Raw genomic sequence first — 21,209 nt, forward strand, 5'->3', positions numbered from 1 at the left:
TGCAACCATTGGCCTGTGCTTCCCCACTGCCATGCTGGAGCCACATTTACTTATTGACAAATGTAATTTGCAGAATTAACCAGAATTTTAAAATATTGAGTGCATAATTTTTATTTTTATTTTTTTTGGTGCAGAATTTTAAATTTTTTGTTCCAGAATTCCCTCTGGAGTAATTAGTGCTGCCTGATAAAGATAAATATAAGTACGGATCAGAAATTGAGGGGCATGTGAAGTAACCACACAGAATCAAGAAATGGTTGCCTGTAGGTTCAAACTTTGGCCAAGATCTGCTGTTTGCTTTGGTTTCAGGAGTCCCTTTTCTCATTGCCAAATATGCTGGACTGTGGGTAGGATTTTGTAGAGGGCACATTTCCTCCATCCCAGAAGAGGTTGTTTGTGAATTCCTTTGGATAAGGATACCAGGAATAAAAACAAATGAAGAAATGACAGTAGGCATCTTACTAAGACTATCTGAGTTGGAGAAGAACACAGACCTACTGTCTAGATCAGGGGTCTCAAAGTCCCGGCCCGTGGGCCATCTGCAACCTGAGAACCTCCCCACTGCGGCCCGTGGAAACTTTTTAAAAAGTTCCCTCATCCAGCCCTCATGTGGGAGGGGAACAGGCAGGAGAGATTCACATGCCGCTCCCCGCAATGTTGTTCCATCCTGCTGCTCCTGGGACCCTCCCGGGGTTGCACTCGGCAACGTGTCATTCACCTCGGGCAGCTCCGCTCCCTGCAAGTGGTTCCCTATTCCTGATGTTGCCGGCTGAGCCGCGGAGGAGAGACCCATGCAGCCACACTGCCTGTTCTCTGCTATAGGTGCCACCCCCTGCAGCGCCCATTGGCTGGGGGAGAGGGACAGAGATACCATCACTAGTTGCTGGGCAGAGTCAGCCATGGAGGCAGCGTCACTAGTCGAGGGGCAGAGTCAGCCGGGGCGGCATGAGGTCAAGGGAGCGAGGGAAAAGGGTGGGAAACCGTCTGGGAGGTAGTGTGAACACCATCTTCGATGACCTTATTGGCCCGCTGGGAGGATTTGAGGACTGGCACCAGCCCTAAGGTAAATTGACTTTGAGACCCCTGGTCTAGATCAACTCTCAAGTTACTGAGCATCAGAAAGGTCAAGCCAGGAAAACTGCACCTAGGATCACTTGAACCTCAGAGTAGGGGAATACGTGAAGCCCCAATTCCAACCATTCCATATGATTTTTAGTTCTAGGATACACTAAAAGTCAGAAGGGGAATGTTTTGTGGATGTATGTTTGGTGTGGCCCAAGGTGTCAGAAATCTCATAAGAACAGCTGATCTCTTCACATTCCTCATGTAAAATGGCAGAAATTCTGTGAGCTCAAGTAATTAGGTAGGACTTCAAGTATTTGAGAATGAAATTTTGTGACATTTCAGCACTAATCCAATCCCTGAACCCTCGACTATAAAATACCCCGGGTTGTATATACTCTTTTCTGTCCATATCAACTTCACAACTGTGGAGTGCAACACTGAGAGAACTTCATATATCCAGATCCCCTCTGGGTAACGGATAGCGGTAATCGTGCATCATAAGCGGTTCGTTTCTGTTGAAGACAACTTTGTTCCAAAGTTTTTATAGGGAGGTAGGTAAGTGGCAATTTGGTGCAGAAATGATATCTTGTGAAATAAACTGTTATTTATTCAGCCTATAAACCAAAGATTGATGTTGTCAAAACATTAATATAAGAAATATATTCGTGCTTAAAGGTCTCGGCCAGTGTTTCTCCCACCCAGCTGGAGAGTTGTTATGAATTAGACTGAGATATAGGAATGGGAGTTCAGCCTTTCCACCCTGCAAAGAGGGAAAGGTGTCAGTGGATCTTTCCTTCCCGTACCCCTTCCACAAATAATCCAAACAATTCAATTGCTGTTATTAGCTAGTGATGAAATACTAATTCTAATGCAACTTCCATACTGTAAGAAAGATTGGAGTAATTTGTTTTTGTTTTGTTCCATGGTCCCATTTATAGGCCAAATTGATTTTTAAAAAATGGACAGTCACAACCTGAAAGCCTGATCTAGCTGGTAGTAATTGAGCTTTTCAAAATGGGGTGGTTTTGCTTTTTATTTTTTGGTTTCAGTCTGAGACACGTCATATTCAGGGTTTGTTTTTGTTTGGAGTTCATTTGATACTGAAACTAAATAATCAAAAGTGTCCTGTTTTCCTAAATTCATGTGAAACCTGGCATAATTTGCATACTTTCAGTGTAAAGCTGCTTACAGAGTCAGTCCAGGTTTAGCTCACAGATTGAAGAATGCAGCCTGAGCTACAAAAAGTTTCCATACCAACTGTTTACATCTTGGCCTGGATTAAGCAATTACGGAACTAATGGTTGAAGATATTACACTACTTCTGCCAGTTATTTTCTATAGAGGTGGGTAGCAATCCCTACCACTGCATAATCATTATTCAGATTAATAGTTCCATTGAAACCCCAGGACTACTTACACAAGTAAAATTTGCTGATTTGGGCTCTGTGGTAGTTGTGCTAAATGGCCAAAATCTGCCCTTGTGTGTGTCATGTTGTCCCCAAGTCTGTAGGGAAATTAGTACGTTTGTAGCAGAACTTTGGCCTCAGCATCACATTGAGTCATGGTGCTATCACAGCTAATCATCCTCTAGATATTTTAGAGTCTGAATAATTGCACAGAAATGAAGTAAACTCACTTACGGTTTATTACTTAATTGTAGCATAAAAATTGTGTGGACATATGTTGTCTAGTTGTGGTGGACCCTTATTTGTAGAAAAAATGCATAATATACATAATGGAATAGATGCCAGTCAGAGGTTTTGTTTAAAAAAGCAGCTGTTATATGGAAGTGAGCTAATGGTTTTTATGAAATCGGGCAAATTAAAAAAATATGATCCGTATACCAAGTAAGCAAAGTACAGTATTATACAACAAATTTCATCCCACAGGGAATTTTGTACCTTGAATTTATAAACTGCTAAATAAAATAATGGAAGTATTGACAAAAACTTAACTATAACCTTGAGAAAGTAACAAGTTTTAATACTGTAGACAGCAGGTATTTTTACAGATCTCCTAATTGTACTTTCTAATTAGCTTTTAAGACTCCCATCAAGGACCTGACATCCTGGTAGCACATAGCAAGGCACTTTTTTAAAAAAAAATCTTTCAGAAAGAGGCTTTTATCCTCTATTTTTGGAAAGCTGCATTTGGTAGTTATTTCACATTGATGATATTGCATCTGATGCATCATAACCTATCTCTTCAGTCATATTTAAGTGCAGGGCTTGATGCAGCTGAAGCAGTGTCCCAAAACCTGCACTTGGGGAATAGGAGTTTGAAAGAATTGAAATGGAAAGAATACAAGATTTTATTATTGGCTGATTTTTCACTCTTAATTTATTCAGTAGTTTTCTGTGGAAATATCTTCAATAGCAACCCTATAGGTTAGAATGACTTAGCACTCTCAATGCCAAAAAAGTGTGGTTTGTAGGCATTTATTGAAAGGGCTCAATTCTACAAGGTACTGAGAACCTGGCAGGATCATATCCTTAGAAGTGTTTTCTTTCAAATGAGGAATGTGAAGAGCCTATTACTGCATTAAGACATGAATAGAAAATAACAGGATTCCAGATCAACTTTTTCTCTTTCCATAAAATGATTCTTAAGCCCAAAGCTGGATGTGAGCAATTGCTGAGCATAGAGTGGCTTCTCCAGATGCTTACATATTCACATCAATATCATTTTGGTAAGTACTTTGGGATGTTCTGGACATATAATTGGGGGCAATGAAAGAGAGGTGGGCTTACCCATAAGCCCTTTTGAGGGGAAAGTACTACATCAAAACAAGTGAAATATAAAGGTATTTCAAGAACATATTCCCCAGGAAGCATAAAAGGTTCCGAATAAATCGTGTGGATATAAACCTTTCAAGATAGTGACTATTATCTAATCAAGTCCCCAACACCATTTTTTAAATAACTGTTGCACAAGTTTTCTTTCATCTCTAGATACAATATGTTTATGGCAAGGTGCCAGTTAGCAGAACTCGCATATCTACTTCTTGAAGGATGAACAAACCTGACAATCCTGGGAGAATTTTAAGTACTTTAGGATGGAAAGGTACTGGCGAAAAATGAAATTGGCTGTGAACAAACACAACAAATACAATGAAGCTAGCAGACAAAGTATATATAAAGTGAGGTTCTCAAAGGCTGAGCTTGATGTACAGAATAAAAAAAGGATCCTTTCTTTTACAAAGAGTCAGGTTGGGCCCTTTGGGGTATCAAATGCTGAATGAAATATAAGATGCTGCTATATTATAACTATGAATGTTTGAATATAAAATCCAGTAACCCGCATATATGTCAAATTATTAGAATTAGTATAAAGAAAAGGAGTACTTGTGGCACCTTAGAGACTAACCAATTTATTTGAGCATGAGCTTCCGTGAGCTACAAAGCTCATGCTCAAATAAATTGGTTAGTCTCTAAGGTGCCACAAGTACTCCTTTTCTTTTTGCGAATACAGACTAACACGGCTGTTCCTCTGAAACCTAGAATTAGTATGACTTTTATTTCCTGGTTTGGAAGTAAAGTAGCTGTATTAACAAAAAAACATGGGCTCGTGCTGTTTTTAGTGTGGAATATCATTTGTTCTAAAGGAAAAGGAATGTTTCTGAGTTGTCTCATATTGCTGTTGCTTTCTGCTTTCCTTCATGATTATCGTTCTTTGTTGGTGCAGTAAATAATCAAATAAGACGGTTTTAAATTTAACAGATTAAATGTATTTTGAAAGCCCCCCTCAACTTATTTTTGAGCCAATCTCTCTACCTCCTTCTTTGTTCCTTCTCTTCACTTTCTGGGTCAGTTCCTGGCTCAACCTTCCCAATCTTTTCCTATTATAACAAAACATTGTTAATTTTGTATACACAATGTAGCCTTTGGGAGAGGGAAGCTATGATAATTTACTTTTATTTTTTAAAAAAATGTGTTTGGTTACACAACTGTTGTAGTGCGACCTCTTTCACAAAAGGAACTGGTTAATAAACGTGATTGGACTGAGTTTTGCTTTATCTGGGGAAATTTTTTTCCGAGTCTGGATGTGAATAGTACTACTTTTTATCAGCAAGGCCTCAGGCAGTATATACCATTTCCAGTTACAATCAAGAGTTGTTCAGCAGCTAGATGAAAGTATTTTTCTTATCTAGAAGATTTGATTTCATCTATTTTGGTGTCTACTGGCGGAATTCTATTTTGATTGTCCGGAGCTTCTACTATTGCTGCTGGGACTGATTGTTGGCATCACATCTTGCAAATTTTTACAGGAAAGGAATGCCAAACAGCAGCTGTAGGTATATTAAAAATTAGAAGTGGGAGGATGAGCGAGTCAGGGCATCGGGGTTGGGGCATGGCATTGGTTGAGTTAGAGGAACAAACTGTGGAAGCAGAAAAGTAAGAAAATTAGGTGGGTCTGAGGGTAGATGTCTTTACTAATTGAGGAATTGAGCAAAAGAAAACCCTAACCCTAACAACCCAAGAGTTGTAAGAGATGCTGGTACCATTGCTTTTAGTTGATAAGGATGGAATGCTGACTTAAGCGAAACCTTGAGATAAGGTAGGATCTGGAGGGAATTTGTATAAACAAAGGATAACCGTTAGCCGTTGACGTATGTAACGGGAAAGTATAAATCCTTATCTTATACTTCTTGTAGGGGGAAGATCTGCCTAAGGTCAGGGGAGCCCCTGTCCGACTGCAGTCTTCCCTTGCAATTGCTCATAATAAACTCTCTGGCTTGTCGCTAACAAACGCAGAGTGAGGACTTGTTTTCTTCCACAAAACCTTTGAGGATTGGAGAGTTGGTGATAGCTGGGGTAGTGTAGGGAAAATGGGGCTTTCAGGTTTTGGAGAAAATTGGGGGAGAGGTCAGAGGAGGAACAGGTGGAGCTATCTCTTTATTGGGCAGCCTGATAAGGGACTCCTAGAGGAAGGAAGGCGTGAGCAGGAGAAATGATTACAAGTTTAATATACTCTTTAATATTTAAACTGCCGTGAAAGGTTTATGTACCGAGAGAAGCTATGCTGTAGCTTTCATGCTGTTTGTTCGTTGTTCTGGGATCTAGGGAATTCTAGTGTCTCAGGATCTAGTCTCAGAAAAAGAGAAACGCATGTGAAGGGCTGCAACTGAGGAAAGGAGCTTCTTTTCTCTCTCACACATGCACATTTAGTTATTTATAATACACTTTTCTTCCTACCTTAACAGTTCCCTTTTCACCTAGAAACATCAGTTGCTTTTGAATGAATAAGCACTCTAGAAACACAAGATATTGTACCATTTTCATTCAGTTTCTTAAAATGGTCCTTTTTTGAAAGATGTCTGTTTACATTATACTTTAATGAATGCAGTGGATTCTTCTTCACCATCTGTAAAATGCTGTACATCTTAGTTTCTTAAGTTATATTGAATATGATTGAAATGTTGATTTTTTTTGGTGTTGAATTGAAAGGGAAATCTTGTGTTTCCAAACCAATTTCCTTCAGAAATCAAGGGCTTGCAGTGATGTTTTTGCCAGTTTTGCTTGACCCAGGTGTGTGTTTTCAGTATCTTCTGAAAATACAAATGTGGACTGTGCCATAGAAACCTAGTAGTATATGACAGGACTTTTATATATTAGCTATGATTTTTAAACAGATCTAGGTAAAATATAGGTCATGTACTTCAAGCATAGTACTGTCTAAATTTCAAGCATTGAAGGTAAGAACGTAAGAATGGCCATACTGGGTCAAATCAATTGTCCAACTAACCCAGTATCCTGTCTTCCAACAGTGGCCAGTGCCAGATGATTCAGAGGGAGTGAACAGAACAGGGAAGCTTATCAAGTGATCCATCCCATCATCCAATCCCATCTTATAGCTTTTTTAATGTAAGCAAAGCCAATAATGTTGTCCTTGAATAATAATTTTTTGCATTTTTAGTATTGTATTAAGGCTGAATAAATAGTTGTATTCAGAGATGACCCTTCATAAAAAATAGCATAACTATTGTCATCACTGAAAAACTTTATGATGTCCATTTGGCCTCTGCTTTTTGAGAGGAATGCATTCCTGCATAAGCTGTATTGTTTTATGTTAAAATACTTTCTGAATTTAATCAGCATTCGTGTTCAGTACTCAAATAGGCATGTATGTTGTTGTTAATGAATGCTGTGAAGATACCCTAAGTGCTAAGCGTATGAGCAAATCCTGCTTCTGTGCACGTAGAGGTTACCTGATGTACCAGAGCCAATATGGTGGTTTATGTAGGGATGAGATGGCAGTATTTGGGAAGTCTATGCACAACCATTCTGTAAGGGGTGTCTTTGCTAATTTGCTGTAAAATTTCAAAGCTTATTTTCATCTTTTGTACTTGTAAAGGTCAGATTTAAAATGTAGACTAAATGTAAGAAGTAAGGCTGATCAAGGAAGGACAGAAAGTTTTCTTTGCCTTGTTTTCAGAACTAGCCAAGTTGCCCAAAACAACTTTCCAATGTTTCCTCCAGGCATGGTGGTCATTAGAGGGAAGAGCAAAGCATCCAAGTTGTCTGTTATGTTTTAGAGGAAACTGACCAGTAGATGTGAGCCTCTCTGGATGTCCTAAACAGTGAAACATAAGTAGTGATTGTGTTTTCTGTACAAATGGTGTTGTGGGATCTGGAAGCAATGGAGACAGAGGTCAAACAAATTAACATGGCAGTATGGGAGAAATTCAGATAACAAGAAGAATAACGGCAACAAATATTCCATGAATGGGCCTCTGTGTTAAAAGAAACTGTTGGAGGATTGAAGTCAAAAAGTTTCCATAATATAGACCTGATTAACCACTGAAAACTCCTCTCTTGCCTACCCTTGTCTGTATATAATATGCTGAATGAATCATACATTTTTGGAAGTATTTGATTTAAAAGAACAAATTAAATGTGTTCAACTATCAACCAACAGTTTGTGTGCTTGGTATTCAGGATTGTTATACATTATGTAGTTATCACCTTGTTCATTCTGATGATTTTTATTATGATTAGCCAAACTCGGGCACCCCCCCCCCCTTTTGGGAAGAGTTCTTTTTATCCTTTCAATTCACAATTTTTGTAACCCTTATAGACTAGTAAAAGGAAAAACTCAAACACTAATTTGCTGAATGTATCATGAAATTTGTATCGAATCATCCATGTTTACTGTCACATTAAGACAATCATGGGAAAAATAGGAGGGTAGTACGAACTTCAGCAGAGCCTGGCATTGTGTCCAAAGTTGTTTGTAAAAATTCAACAACATACCTATGCCAAATATAGAGAAATGGAGGAGATGGCTTTGGCAAGAAGGCAGTAGACGATAGTAAAGTATTATAAAATGGGGAAGATAGTTTGTCCATTTTATTCACACTTTAAAATAACTTATTACAATACTATATTTTCATGGTAAAAGGAGATTTCATAAAAAACCTTATCATATAGCACCATCTTCTGAGCAAACTTCATATTGCAAAATGTATGACTAAGTTAAAGATCATCTAGTTAAAATATTCTTACAGACATTTTAAACTGCAAAGTTTGGATCGAATCCAAACATGACAAAGTTGCAGGATTTTAGTTTGGGCCCCTCCCTAATGTTTGTGACATATTGAGCTTAAATATCTGTTATTCAGAAAACCTCTAGAACTTGTATGTGAAAAGTAAGGTTTATTCTCCATTCATTCATTCATTCATTCGCTTTGTGATAAGTGCAGTATATGAGCTCATTCTGAGAGCAGTGCGGAATTGAATCTTGTCTCTTGTACCCTTCCTCCTTTTTTCCTTCATGGTAAGCAAACATTTTATTTTTAAAAAAGCATCCTGATTACACTTGTATAGATTGTTGGACTCATTGGCAGCCACTGGGACATTTTATGAACTTCTGTCCCTTTCTATTTTAACTCCCTGAGAAGCAGTCACATTAATATTAGGGACCAGAAATGGACTGAATCGCTGCAGAAAGTCTTATAGTCTGTTACCTGACATTTCTTTAAAGTCCAAGCAGAGGAAAGGGACCGTGGTCAGTGAGAAAGCTTCTCAATTTGCTCAAGCCATTGTTGGCCATCTTAAAATGGGTACAAATCTTCTCAGGGAACTAACAGCTGAGAGAGAGTATAGAAGGAAAATAAATGGGATCTATTGTGAGCATCTTTAGTAACCAGTCTGCAGGCTCAAAACCAGTAACCTGCTTATCCAATCCCATAGTCTTGAGTATGGGTTCATAGTGGGGTGAGAATATGACCACTGATGGAGAAATATCCCACTATTATCTTGGAGAATGAGTCTCAGACACGTACAATTTCACTTGATACCAACAGTATTTTAGAACAGAAAATATGACCAGAACAAAATGATTCTACCCATTCAGGTGTAACTAAAGACCTACAAGCATGACAGTGGCAGCTAGCATTTTTAGGTGCTGACAGCTACATGTGAGAACACAAAAGCAAAGCATTTTTAACTCCTGTTAAAATCATTGCATGAGCTGAGTTCAAAGATAAACTAATGCTTTAGGTCAACAAACAGGCTCTGTTATTTGCTATGACTGGATAAATAGTTACTCACGGACTCAAATCAGGATGCAAGTGTAACCATGATTTCATCCTTAAACATTCATTTCAGTAGTCTCTCAATCCTTCTTTTTTTTAAAGAGGTCAATATTTTCTTTATCTTGAAGAGGCATTTTTAAAAATCCATTTTTACTGTTTACTGTCTGAGCATGCTAGAGATTTAAAGGAGTAGGCCCGGGGAAATCGGATTTTGTTTGATTAGAGTACACATCCGTGCCAGTAATATGTGGCTTGGGAAGAGGGAGAATTCATGTTTCCATTTTAAAATTTACCGGCCAGTAGCATTCATTTAGTTCCTTTGTAGTGCTTACATGTTATCAAGAGACAGAGCATGTTATATGTAGAGGCACTTGTGGCAACTCTCATAGTTAAGGTTGTGTTAAGATTTTCAGTTAGAACAGGAATTCTGCCACTTTTTTTTGGAAGAGGAACACAACATGTGCACTTTGAGTAGTAATAGAATTTTTTGGGGATTTTCAAGAATTAATAATCGGTCCTATTAATAAACTTGTCCTGGTGAGCCTCACCTTGTTTAGTATCCCTTTCGCAAAAAAACTTTTCAAAATCAGATTTTAAAGATATATATTTAAACAAGTTATTTCCCCTCACTTACCATGTTTCTTTCTCCATTGTGCTTTTTGTCAATGAATATAGACCAAATTTCCCCATCTCCTCTCAGCCATCCTCACCCTTATGCTCTTTTCTCCACAACCAGGCTCATCCTTCATCCCCATATTATGTTGTCCCAGTTTAAAGTGAACTGGCAAGCAGGGTTTTCCTCTGGATGGGCATGGGGGGAGAAGGTCTTGGAGTCTGAATGCCATCTGGAATGATATGTTAACCTTTGTGAAACTGGAATAATGCCCTAGTAGGACTATAGCAGCTGGCATCTAATGCAGCTGTAGAATTGGAAAAATCATAAAATCCATGATGGGGATTTTGGTCAATAGATACTGTTAGAATAGAATGGAACTTGCCAGAATCCACTAGCTGCATTTAGTATTGAGAATAACAAATTAGAGTTTTCTCCTTTGGAAAAAATATACCTTTCCCTCTCTGTGTCTGCATTGAGAGCTTTGCTTCATGGAGAGTGCCTTCTAGTACCTTTTTCAACCCCCTCTTAACTGGCTTACTTTAGTTAGTTTAATTTAAAGATTTATCAGTATCACAATACCATCCTACTTTTTGTTTTTTTCTTTCTAAATATACAGTGTATTAATAGCTGGAACAGCGGTATCTTGAAATGAGGAAGAATGAAAAAGAGTGCACTTCTCAATGGTTATGTAGTTCCTAACAAAACTGGGAATTGGAGGAGGAGGGGAAAGAATATGCAGAAAGGCTGGAGAATTGCCCTTGATAAATTCTTACTATTTTATTCCTAGGATTATGTCATCTGTACTCTTTGAATTCTCTCAGTGGCTTCCCTGGTCTTCTACATTAACCTTTCACATTTCCCTTTTCAAAGGTCTTTATAATTATCCTCATCTTCACCTCTGCCTTAATTTCCAGAAAAAAACATGGGTTTTGGCATTGACCCTATATTCCTGTATTCATCCTCACTTCTCTCTAAGGACTTTTTTAGGTCCTCCAATTTGCTGCTTTGTGCCTTCTTTCACCCCATTCTATATTCTTGGAACATCTTCCCATTCCTCGTAGGAACCTTCCTCTCCATCTGAGACCCATTTATTTTGCTAAAAGTAGTGATTTCATCAATGTCTCCCAACCTCCCTTCTTGCACCGGAGCCCTTGTTGTGTGTCCCACATTTGACTTAGTTTTTAAATTGTGGAGAGAGTTTGTCCTTGGTTGTTGGGGTTTTTTTTGTTTATATAAAGCTACGTAAATATACATGTAAAAGAAATACTCCATGAATAGTAATAAAACATAAAATGTGGAAAAATACAGATTTCTCTTTTGTTGCTTGGATACTAGCCAGATGATTGATTGATTGATTGAATAACTCCAAAGTGATTTGGATTTAGAAACCCAAAAGACTTGAAGTCTGTTCAAAACTGGTAATTAGTAAGTGAGATTCCATGTGCTTCATGGACTGCACTGTACAGTGGTCCCTCTAAGTAAACTTGTCAAATAGCAACCCTCAGCACTTTGCAAGTGAGCCATCTGGTCTTTCTGTAGAAGGATTGGGAGCACCTGAGTCTTTCTGCATCCATAGAAAGGGGATTCTCATGTGACTGCATTAGCATTGTAATAACCTTCTTAGAGGTCACACAGAATAGAGAGGTAAGATGCTGAAAGGATTTGGACATTGAGGGCAGGGGAGTAGATCTTGGTTTATTACCTGAACCTGTTATGTCAAGAGAGTGAGATTAGCTCAAGAGAAGAGCAGGATGAACAGCACAGATATCTGGTGGAGAGATGGGTCTAGTGTGCTGAGGGCTAGGTAAGATTTTCTATTCCTCTTAAAAATGTCATTTCTCAGCTATTGGAAGGAACACATGACCTATATTGATGCAGCATCACCAAGAAAGGAGAGAGACTTGCTACTATGAGCAACACTGGGTCTTTTATATAAAACTACTTTAGGAAGAAAATGTCTTTTTGTCACTAGTACTGTTGGAAATACATACAAGTTAGGAATCACACAATTCTTGAAATACTGTTTAAAATTGCATAGAGACTTTCTTAGCAGAGAAAGTAAAATTTATTTTAATTCAGCATGCCATACTATAAACATAATTTGTGTGAATTGATTTGCAACTTTAAAAACATTTTATTTTTATAAATAATCCCATGGTTGCTGAGTCTTAGAACTTTTCTACACAATATATAGTATAAAGCCTGTTAAAACAGCATATTGAAGAGTTCTGAAAATGCAACATTCCATTCCCAAAGTTGTCTACATATTCATAAAGCACATTTGTTACTATTTTACCCTGATTTTTTCTCAGAATGAAATGATGATGAGTTTTAAAGGCTAACATAGACACTATCCAAATATCATGTTTTACGGTATAGAACATTTTACATATATGATAACATTCCCTAATGTATAATTCCAGCACACAAAATTATCAGAAATGAAAAAAAAATCCTTCATATAAACTGGCACATGAAAGAGATGTAATGCAGTTGAATATTATGTGCTGTTTTTCAAGTGATCCTTTGATTCAGTGAAGTTTATCTTCATTCTTAGCATTCTAGCTGGTTTCAGATAAAATGTAAACATGCTTATTTTAATGGTACATAATGTTACACAGTACACATGTTCTTTGACTACATTATTTTCTACTGTACATGTGAGGAAGCTGGCACTCTTCAGCTGAGGTCCTAGATTGTCATATCAATATGATATACATTTTCCCATTATGTAAGCTATATTTGATGAATGTAATTACACTAACATTTTACCAGTGATAAGTCTAATGCATGCTGATTATTCCAAAAAAGCCAAATTTCTTTAAAATATTTTGACAGATGGTTAGTGGGCAATAAACTGACTGTGTGATCAGGGTGCGACTAGTGCATATCAATACATTATCAAATTACCAATTTTTAGATACTGCAAGTTACATTAGCAATCTTTTTTTATAAATGAGATTTCATTTCAGTGGCAGAAACTTAATAAAAGAATGATTTGTTCAGACTCGGGCAGATATTTTAAAATGTTAGAGAATTTAATCGTCTGTATTGCTAAAAATGATTATTCTGTCATAGTGTTTAATAATAAAAGGTTAGACAGTATCACACTTATTATTAGTAACTAGATTTTGTAATTTGGCATTGAATCAGTTCCACAATTTTCTGATATAATTTGCTTCTATATGCTTTTTAAAAATCCACTAAATATTCTCATTTGTGAAATTAGATGTCATTAAATGTAAACTTACATTAAAGGAACTTTTACTGTGATTTTCAGTTGCCAGTGTTAGTTCTCAAACAGCCTTTTGCACAGTTACCTATCATTGAAGATTTATTTTATCCAGTGTCTGCTTTTCACTTACTTAAACACAAATTTCTTGTTTTCGAAACATATAAACATTGCTGCTGATACGGACAAGAAAATGTCTATTAAGTCTTATTCAGTGACACACATCTATCACTTTAGCTGCTGTTGTATATTATTAACAACAACAAGTAAAGTTTTATAATAGACTTGAACCATTTAAACATTATTATTGTATTACTGTGTATCAGGTGTAACAAAATATTGATATTTGCATATGATTCATGTTTTGCAAAAGCCTGTCTGTGCAATGGAGATAAACTTCAGTTTTGTGCTCAAACCACGTAATGGCTCAGATCTGAGTCTTCCTCCAGTAGAGAGCTGCAAGAAGGTATGTAGTTTGTAGTATGTTCTGGAACTTGTCTCTTCTCCTCCTGTCACATGGTTTTTATGGAACTGTACTCAGGGTTTATTTCACACCAGGGACATCCATCATGGCAATTTCACCACAACAACACAAGCTCCAGCTCTTCCAATATTGACAGGGACTTCCTAAAAGGAGGAAACACATTTCTCTGTTTAGTTAACTTCATGTAATCTGTCACTCACGGACTCAAAGGAAAGCAGGGTTTTTTTTTCTAGTATGTAAAATCATTAAATATGTTTAAATAGAACTATGCAAAAGAGTGATTTAAAAAAAATGCAATGTTTGCTGTTAGCAGAATTTTAATGAACGCTGTCATGATTTCGTGGCCATATGGGGCTTTTCAGTTAGTGGAGAGAAAACTCAGTTTCTTGTGCTCCAGGAGCATGGGTCATGCTACCTACAGGAGAATCTCTGACAACTATAAGTAATAGGAGGTGGTCCAGAACACTGGTTCTCAACCCCTTGGGGGGTCACAGAGGTTTTCCAGGGGGTACATCAACTCATCTAGATATTTGATTAGTTTTACAACAGGCTACATAAATTCAGTACAAACTCAAATTTCATACAGATAATGACTTGTTTATACTGCTCTATATATTAAACACTGAAATGAAATAAATCAATTGGAATGTAAACATTATACTTACATAACTATATGGTAAAAATAAGATAGCATGCTATTACATAAAGTTGAGCAGATCTTAAAATACCTGCCAGCAGAGGGCGGTGGTGACAAACATTAGTCAAGGCAATACCAAATCTATGCAAATATCAGTATTTTGATCAACGTGTAAAATTCCACAGAACGGGATCAATCTATGTGAAACTTTATTTTTAGGCAGAAAGAGAGAACCAAAAGAATCGGAGGTTCATTATAAAGTGAAAGTATTTGCTTTGACCTTTCACTTCTACTTTCACTGGGGTTGACACATTATAGTAGGAGCAAATAGTCTTCATTGATTAGAGCTGCCTTTTTATTCGCGTTATCAAATTTTTACCTTTTTCTTGTATGTTCCAAAATCTTGTAGATTATTACAACACATTAGAATTTCATAAAGAACTGCATAGCTACAGTACACAATATGTAGTGGTGCAATACAGCTAGATGGTCGATTGTAACTGCAATCAAACAACTCTATACTATCTACTTAAGGTGTTCTGCTCATCAGACTCTGAAAGTGGCTGTGCATCCACTCGCTTGGGAAGCGGGGATTGTGGCGTTTAACATTTGATCAAATACATCTCCGTAATAGTCTTATGTTCAACAGAGCATATCCTGGCCTTGGCATTATAAGTGTGATCAGAGCCCACGGTTGAGGACATTTTGCAAAATTGCTGAAGCTTAAAGTGTGTTACTGTAAATTATTAACATATGCTCTCAGTGTTAATTCCATCTTAATATAGTTTTTGTTTGGGAATTAAGTTGATGTCATATATGAGGCACTACCAATATTTTATACATACGCAAAATAGTATCTTGATTTTTATATGTCCCAGTGTACAGCATATATAAATTATTTGTTTTTAATGTACTCACCTCTACTGTCCCTGTAATAATTAGTGTAGTGTCAAGTTTTTAATTTATTTATATGACATTACCTCTGTCCATTCATTATTTTGTGCATCATATGACTCCACAGTGTCCAGGTAACTGTGTCCATCATAGCCTCCTATTGCATATAATCTGTCCCCAAGAGGACAGACGCCAACAGCATCACGTGGTACGCTTAAAGGTGCCACTGTTGTCCAGGTGTCAGTTTTAGGATCATATCTAGGATATTTTATGACCGTGATTAGAAAAATAATTGGTCACAGGTAAGATAATGATTATAGCATTTTTAAATTCTAAACAACTCAGATTAGATGAACTACAGTACAGAAGAAAATGAACCAATTCATGGACAATTACAGTTAACAGCAGAGAGAGACAGAAGTAAAATGGTTTAATATTTTATTTAGCCACTAGAGGACTCTTCAAGCACACACACAAAAAATCTTCTCATTTTACAGGATATAGTCACTGCCTATCATCTTAGATACAATTATTTCATGCTGTATAATGTGAAGTGTGCAGCAATAATATTGTGACAGTAGCTTAATCAGATAAATTGCTGCAGATTTCAATGCATTCTTCTTCCCCTTTGCTCATAAAGCATGCAGCCACTATTTCAAGCCAGAGTTAACATTTAAAGTAAACTTCATTGCAAACATGAAACATTTCTCATGCAGGTAATATTTATTTTGATTAAAATATTTATCTTTATAAAAGTCGACAACTCAAAATATATATAGTAAATTTAACATGAGTTTTTAGTTTGCTTCTGCCTATACAATCGCTTCAGGATACACTGGTATAAATCTCAATTCCCGTGGAGTTAAGTTATTCCAGATTTACATCAATATAACAGAAAGCAGAATTTAACCATTCTGTCTATCCCCTCTGGTGTTTTGCATGTTCACCAGTGTTTCCCTTGCCTTTCTCAAAGCACCGCACTGCAGGAGACACCCAACAGTTCTCTCAGTACATACTGCCAATACTGCTAATTAAATGTCCAGACAAGTCACTGTTTAAGCAGGCTATGAGCATACTCTTTTCCTAGTTCATATTGCAAACTGGGATGGTGTGGGGGGGGCAGCACATAATATAACAATATTATTGTCCTTAAAAAGATGTGTCCAGTGTCTGCATTTTTCGGAGACTCTGTACGTCTGCTGGTAGCATCTCATATGCAAATATGCTTCAATAAGGTTCATTTAAAAATCTTTGCATAAAAGGGTTAATATGAAAGCTTTTCTTCAATAAATGCATACAAACCCAGCAACTATCTTGTAATATCTTGTTGCTGTTCATACTTAGCTCATGGCTTTGAGGGTTTAAGTGGGACTTAAATGGTGCATAGGCCTCGTGTTGTTGGGTATCTGGATAGAGATGAAGCTCACCTTTGAAGAACAGTAATTTAGGGAGGGAATATGCCACATGAGATCAACTTAATGTGCTTCTGAAACAGCTTTGTAAAGGGATGAACAAGTCCTCCATTAGCCATGATAGTTTATACATGCAACCTAGGGGTTTGGTGAAAACATAATTCGTTCAATTGACCTTCTAGAAGAAACACATCAATAGGGCTGATAAAACCTTGCCAGATTCTACTGCTGCTGGGTACGGAAACCCAAACTTTCAGGTTCTGTTGATTTGTGTTCTATATGAACCCCAGCCTTCAAAAAAATCTATTTAAATTCAGCAGACCCTTAGCATTTTTATAATTTTACTTTTGTAATATATTTTGCAAATGTAATGTTCCAAGCTAAGGGATTTCCATTGTTGTACTGTAAGTACATTTGTTTCCAGAGATTTTAAAAAAATAAATAAAAATCCTTACCTTTCCACACAATCAGAAAGTCTAGAACAGTGGTTGGAAGCAGGTGCGTCATGACCTCCCACTGCATATAAAAATCCATTGTACGTTGCAACACCAACACCGCCTCGCCTCTTAGACATTGAAGCACACATACTCCATTTGTTAGTATGAGGATCAAAGCATTCCATGGATTTTAAGCAGGAGCTACCGTCCCGTCCACCAACAGCATATAATCTACAATAATCCACATAAGGATAAACCAGTGCTGTAAACATATGTTCTGTCTTCACTCATTCATTTTAATAGAGATCTTATTTGTTTATTTTAAAGCATTTTAAGTGAGGCTAATCTCACAGACTGAAATTTGGAACTAACTATGCACTAGGGTTCTTTTCCATAATGCTTTTTGGAGAATATGATTCTAATCTCAAAGGGAAAGAATGCTACCATATTTTTGTATGTCTCACTATTAAGTATTATCAGTAGTATAGAAAAGAAAAATAAGATTAAAGAGCCTTTTCACATATGAGCTATTCATTAAACATAATCTGAAGAGACAAAACAGGAAACAGGTAATCTTAAAAATAATATTGTTTTCCTACAGATGCTACAAATGTTTATTTTTGGATGGCTGACTTGTTAAACAAGGTATTGTTAAACAATGTTATTATTCCATTAATAATTTAAAACTTTATTAAACTGAATCTTATATCAGTTAAATTATTTGACACATCATTCCCTGTGTCTGAAAGACCACAAGGTAGATTTCAGCAGGGACCTGTTATATCATCCTTTCTATTAAACTTGTGTGAAGCTACTGGAGGACATAGTGATGTAGTTTGCACTGTCTTGCCATTAGTATTAAAAAGGCATTTTACTTTCAGTAGTATGGTCTTTTTTGTTTTTTCCAGTGCCTGGCTAATATTAGGACCTTGATTAAAATGACCTGACTGAAGTTCAATCCAGGTAAGACACAAATGATGCTGACTGGTTGGGAGCAGAGAGAATATGGTGGGGATGGTGCTTGCTCTGTGACTCAGGATATTTTTCAGCCTTTTGTCAAAAACTTTTATAAATCCTGGGACCCTTCTGGATTTCCCAATGTTTCTTGGGGGTTGCTCCCAGGCAGCTGCAGTGGCTTGATGGTGATTAGTGTGAGAATTTATTTCAGATCTGAACCTTATCTGTTATCCATGCCTCTTTCGGTTCCAGATTAGACTTGTACAATTTCTACTTGCAGATTACTCAGACATTATATCCGGTGCAGAAGGGGGCAGTGTATTAAATGGTACCTGAATGGGGAAAACTGAATGTGTTCTTGAAAGACTTCATGAGAGTCCTATTCTCTTTTAGATGTAGTTCTTCAAGGTCACGTTGATCTTTCAAACCTTGCATGATGTTTATCCTACACACCAGAGAAATCATCATCTATCTCCATGAAAACCATCTTTACAGGTGAAATCAGATGATATATTCCCACTAGAGCTGGTTAGGAAATGTTTGTTCAAACCAAACTTCTTACTCTCAGCCCCTAAATTTTAACATTTTGTATGCTCATGGCAGTTTCTTTGACTCTGGCACACTCTTCATGGGTTGGACCCTACGAAGCTCGAGTTTTTGAATTCAGGGCAATGGATAAAGCTCACTTCCCTGCACAGTTGTTTGGCTGAGGAGGTATATACCTGAATGATATTTTTTCTTAATGTAAGAATATATACCCAGGTGCAATGTGATGGGCATGTTTTAGAAATTAAATATAAGATGTACCTCTCCCTTTCTCTGAAGGAGAAAGACCAAATACCACTACAAACTGGTATTGTTCCTACATGTTTCCTTGGGCAAAACACATTGTATGTACTGAAACTCAATTAAAAAGTTTTCTGGTGTAGTTAATAATTGATGGATAAATATTCTAATTTCAGTACCACTGCTTTAAAAAAAAATAGATCCTGGGGAAACAAGGGAGAAAGTCTTTAAAAGTCTACATGGAAGCTTTTCACCAAGTTGAAGGGCAGTAGTAGGAGCTAAATGAATCACACCTGATCTCATCATATCCCCTGTTGTGTAGTAGATTACCTCACAAAACTAAGAGACATAATTTAGGTCAGGTTGGAGCCAGGCAGCCTGTTTCAAGAGTGCTTGAGGCCTGAGACACCATGGGGCTGGATTTCCTCTTTAGCAAAGGGATTTCCTGCATATCAATGTAGAAGACACTAAGAGGAGTTTCTTGTAAAATTTATACTGAGGATGTCTGCAAGGTATTTCCTCTGTGATAAAATGGGCTTGAATAGCTAGTTCTGCTTCTCTAAATGTTTTGAGTAAACATATACATGAAACTCTTTTCTTAAGGTCATTTGCCAGCTTCATTCTGCCATTGCATATTTTGGGTTATAATTTGCTTGAATCTGAAAGTTTTATATAAATGTATTTGGCAGCATGGGATGTAGAAGGGGTGTGAGCCAGGGGACCTTGTCATGCTCATCCATGCGCCACAAAACATCATACCGAGAGGCTTCCAAAAGCAGCTGTGCCGTTTCACCTGGTTTTCCAATTTCCTTCCTGACTGGTGTGTGGGGAATGGAGGATAAAATTGATCCAACCATATACCAATTTAGGAATTGCTCCACCAATAGCTGAAATGCTGCAGCCCCTTATTAAATTGGAAAATAGAAGAAAATAAAATGTGTCTCACTACACAACACTGGGAGGAGGGGCAATTTTTAGCCAAAGATGCATGGATAGAATGTCTACTTTTGTGCAAAGTTCCTGGGGATCTGTAGTGTCTCTGAAACGTACACAGAACATCCATTTTAAATTCTCATCAGAAAGATCCAGGAACAATAAACTGCCTGGAGCTCAATTTGTCGAGATTAGATGGAAGAAAAGACTATATAAACCCTGACAAGACTAAAAACTATGGCTCTGGGGAGATAAATTATTTCAAACCTGTGGTATCATTTCAAATTAGCATAACTATGAATAGCTAAAATACCATAAAGATACAATTTATGAAGGGAAAATTTGAAAGGCTATTTACCACAATAATTTTTTGAGGTTGTGTGGTCTGTGATGATGTCTTTTTGCTATTCTACAATCTTAAATTCTCTTCAGAGAAGACGTTCTTAAATATTGGAAGTAAATGGTCACACATACATAGCTGAGCAAAAGTAAGTAAACAACCCTCCAACCCACCCCCAGTCCTTCAGCTTGTCTGTTTACATACTTGCTATTTAATGGGGCAACCCCCACTGTGCTTCTAGGAGTTGACATGCTAGCAACATAATTCCATTGCCGTGCCTGGGGGTCCCATCTTTCTACTGTATTAAGATAACTCCATCCATCATGACCGCCAACAGCATACATTGGTCCTTCAAGCATTGCTACGCCTTTGAAAAATAGAATTAGGGACAAAATTAGATAGGTCTGACATCAGAACATTTCAGTAACTAATATTCATTGCCTGCTATAGTTATGGCTTTTCATTTCTCTAAAAATGTCTTTACAGAAAAATCATCTCATATAAATCTATATAAAATCTGCATGACACTGAGCAGAATGTAAGTCACAGACACTTAATGTGAATACAGTATTTCTGCTGGGAAAACACTGACTTTCACTCAAAGATAAACAGGGAAGCAGTTTTAACATGGACGCTCCCCGCTCCAGGGTTTGGCCATTTCCATTTGTACTGAACCCTTCAGGTTAGTAGTAGTAGTAGTATTTATTAATATGTTTAGGAGTTGCACATAAGCTCATTGACGCTATGCATTTAGGTACAGGAACAAGATCATTCAGCTACTGTGGAGCCTTTGAGTTTTCTCATTTCCTTTTAGGGATGGATGGCCCTTCATATTGTTTAGTATACTTTATATTATGTTTAGTTTTTGTTGGTTTTGTTT

The 21,209-nt window shown here is 37.1% G+C and overlaps 1 protein-coding gene across 4 annotated transcripts in view; it reads right to left on the reverse strand.

Moving 5' to 3' along the window:
- Positions 1 to 12,259: 12,259 nt before the first annotated feature.
- The window catches only part of KLHL4 (kelch like family member 4), a 77,103-nt gene continuing 68,153 nt past the window's right edge, over positions 12,260 to 21,209 (reverse strand). For 3 of the 4 annotated variants that reach the window (XM_048864613.2, XM_048864614.2, XM_075132427.1), the window contains 4 exons: positions 20,534 to 20,696; positions 17,332 to 17,544; positions 15,551 to 15,722; positions 12,260 to 14,076 (listed from right to left, as the gene is read on the reverse strand). In XM_048864613.2, coding sequence (XP_048720570.1) covers positions 14,017 to 14,076; positions 15,551 to 15,722; positions 17,332 to 17,544; positions 20,534 to 20,696 — 608 coding nt within the window. In that variant the 3' untranslated portion in view covers positions 12,260 to 14,016. Of the gene's footprint in view, positions 14,077 to 15,550; positions 15,723 to 17,331; positions 17,545 to 18,602; positions 18,716 to 20,533; positions 20,697 to 21,209 lie in introns of those variants that run through there. The other variant, XM_075132426.1, reaches the window with a different exon arrangement.

This window comes from Caretta caretta, chromosome 9 (assembly GCF_965140235.1).
Source record: "Caretta caretta isolate rCarCar2 chromosome 9, rCarCar1.hap1, whole genome shotgun sequence".
NCBI lineage: Eukaryota > Metazoa > Chordata > Testudines > Cheloniidae > Caretta > Caretta caretta.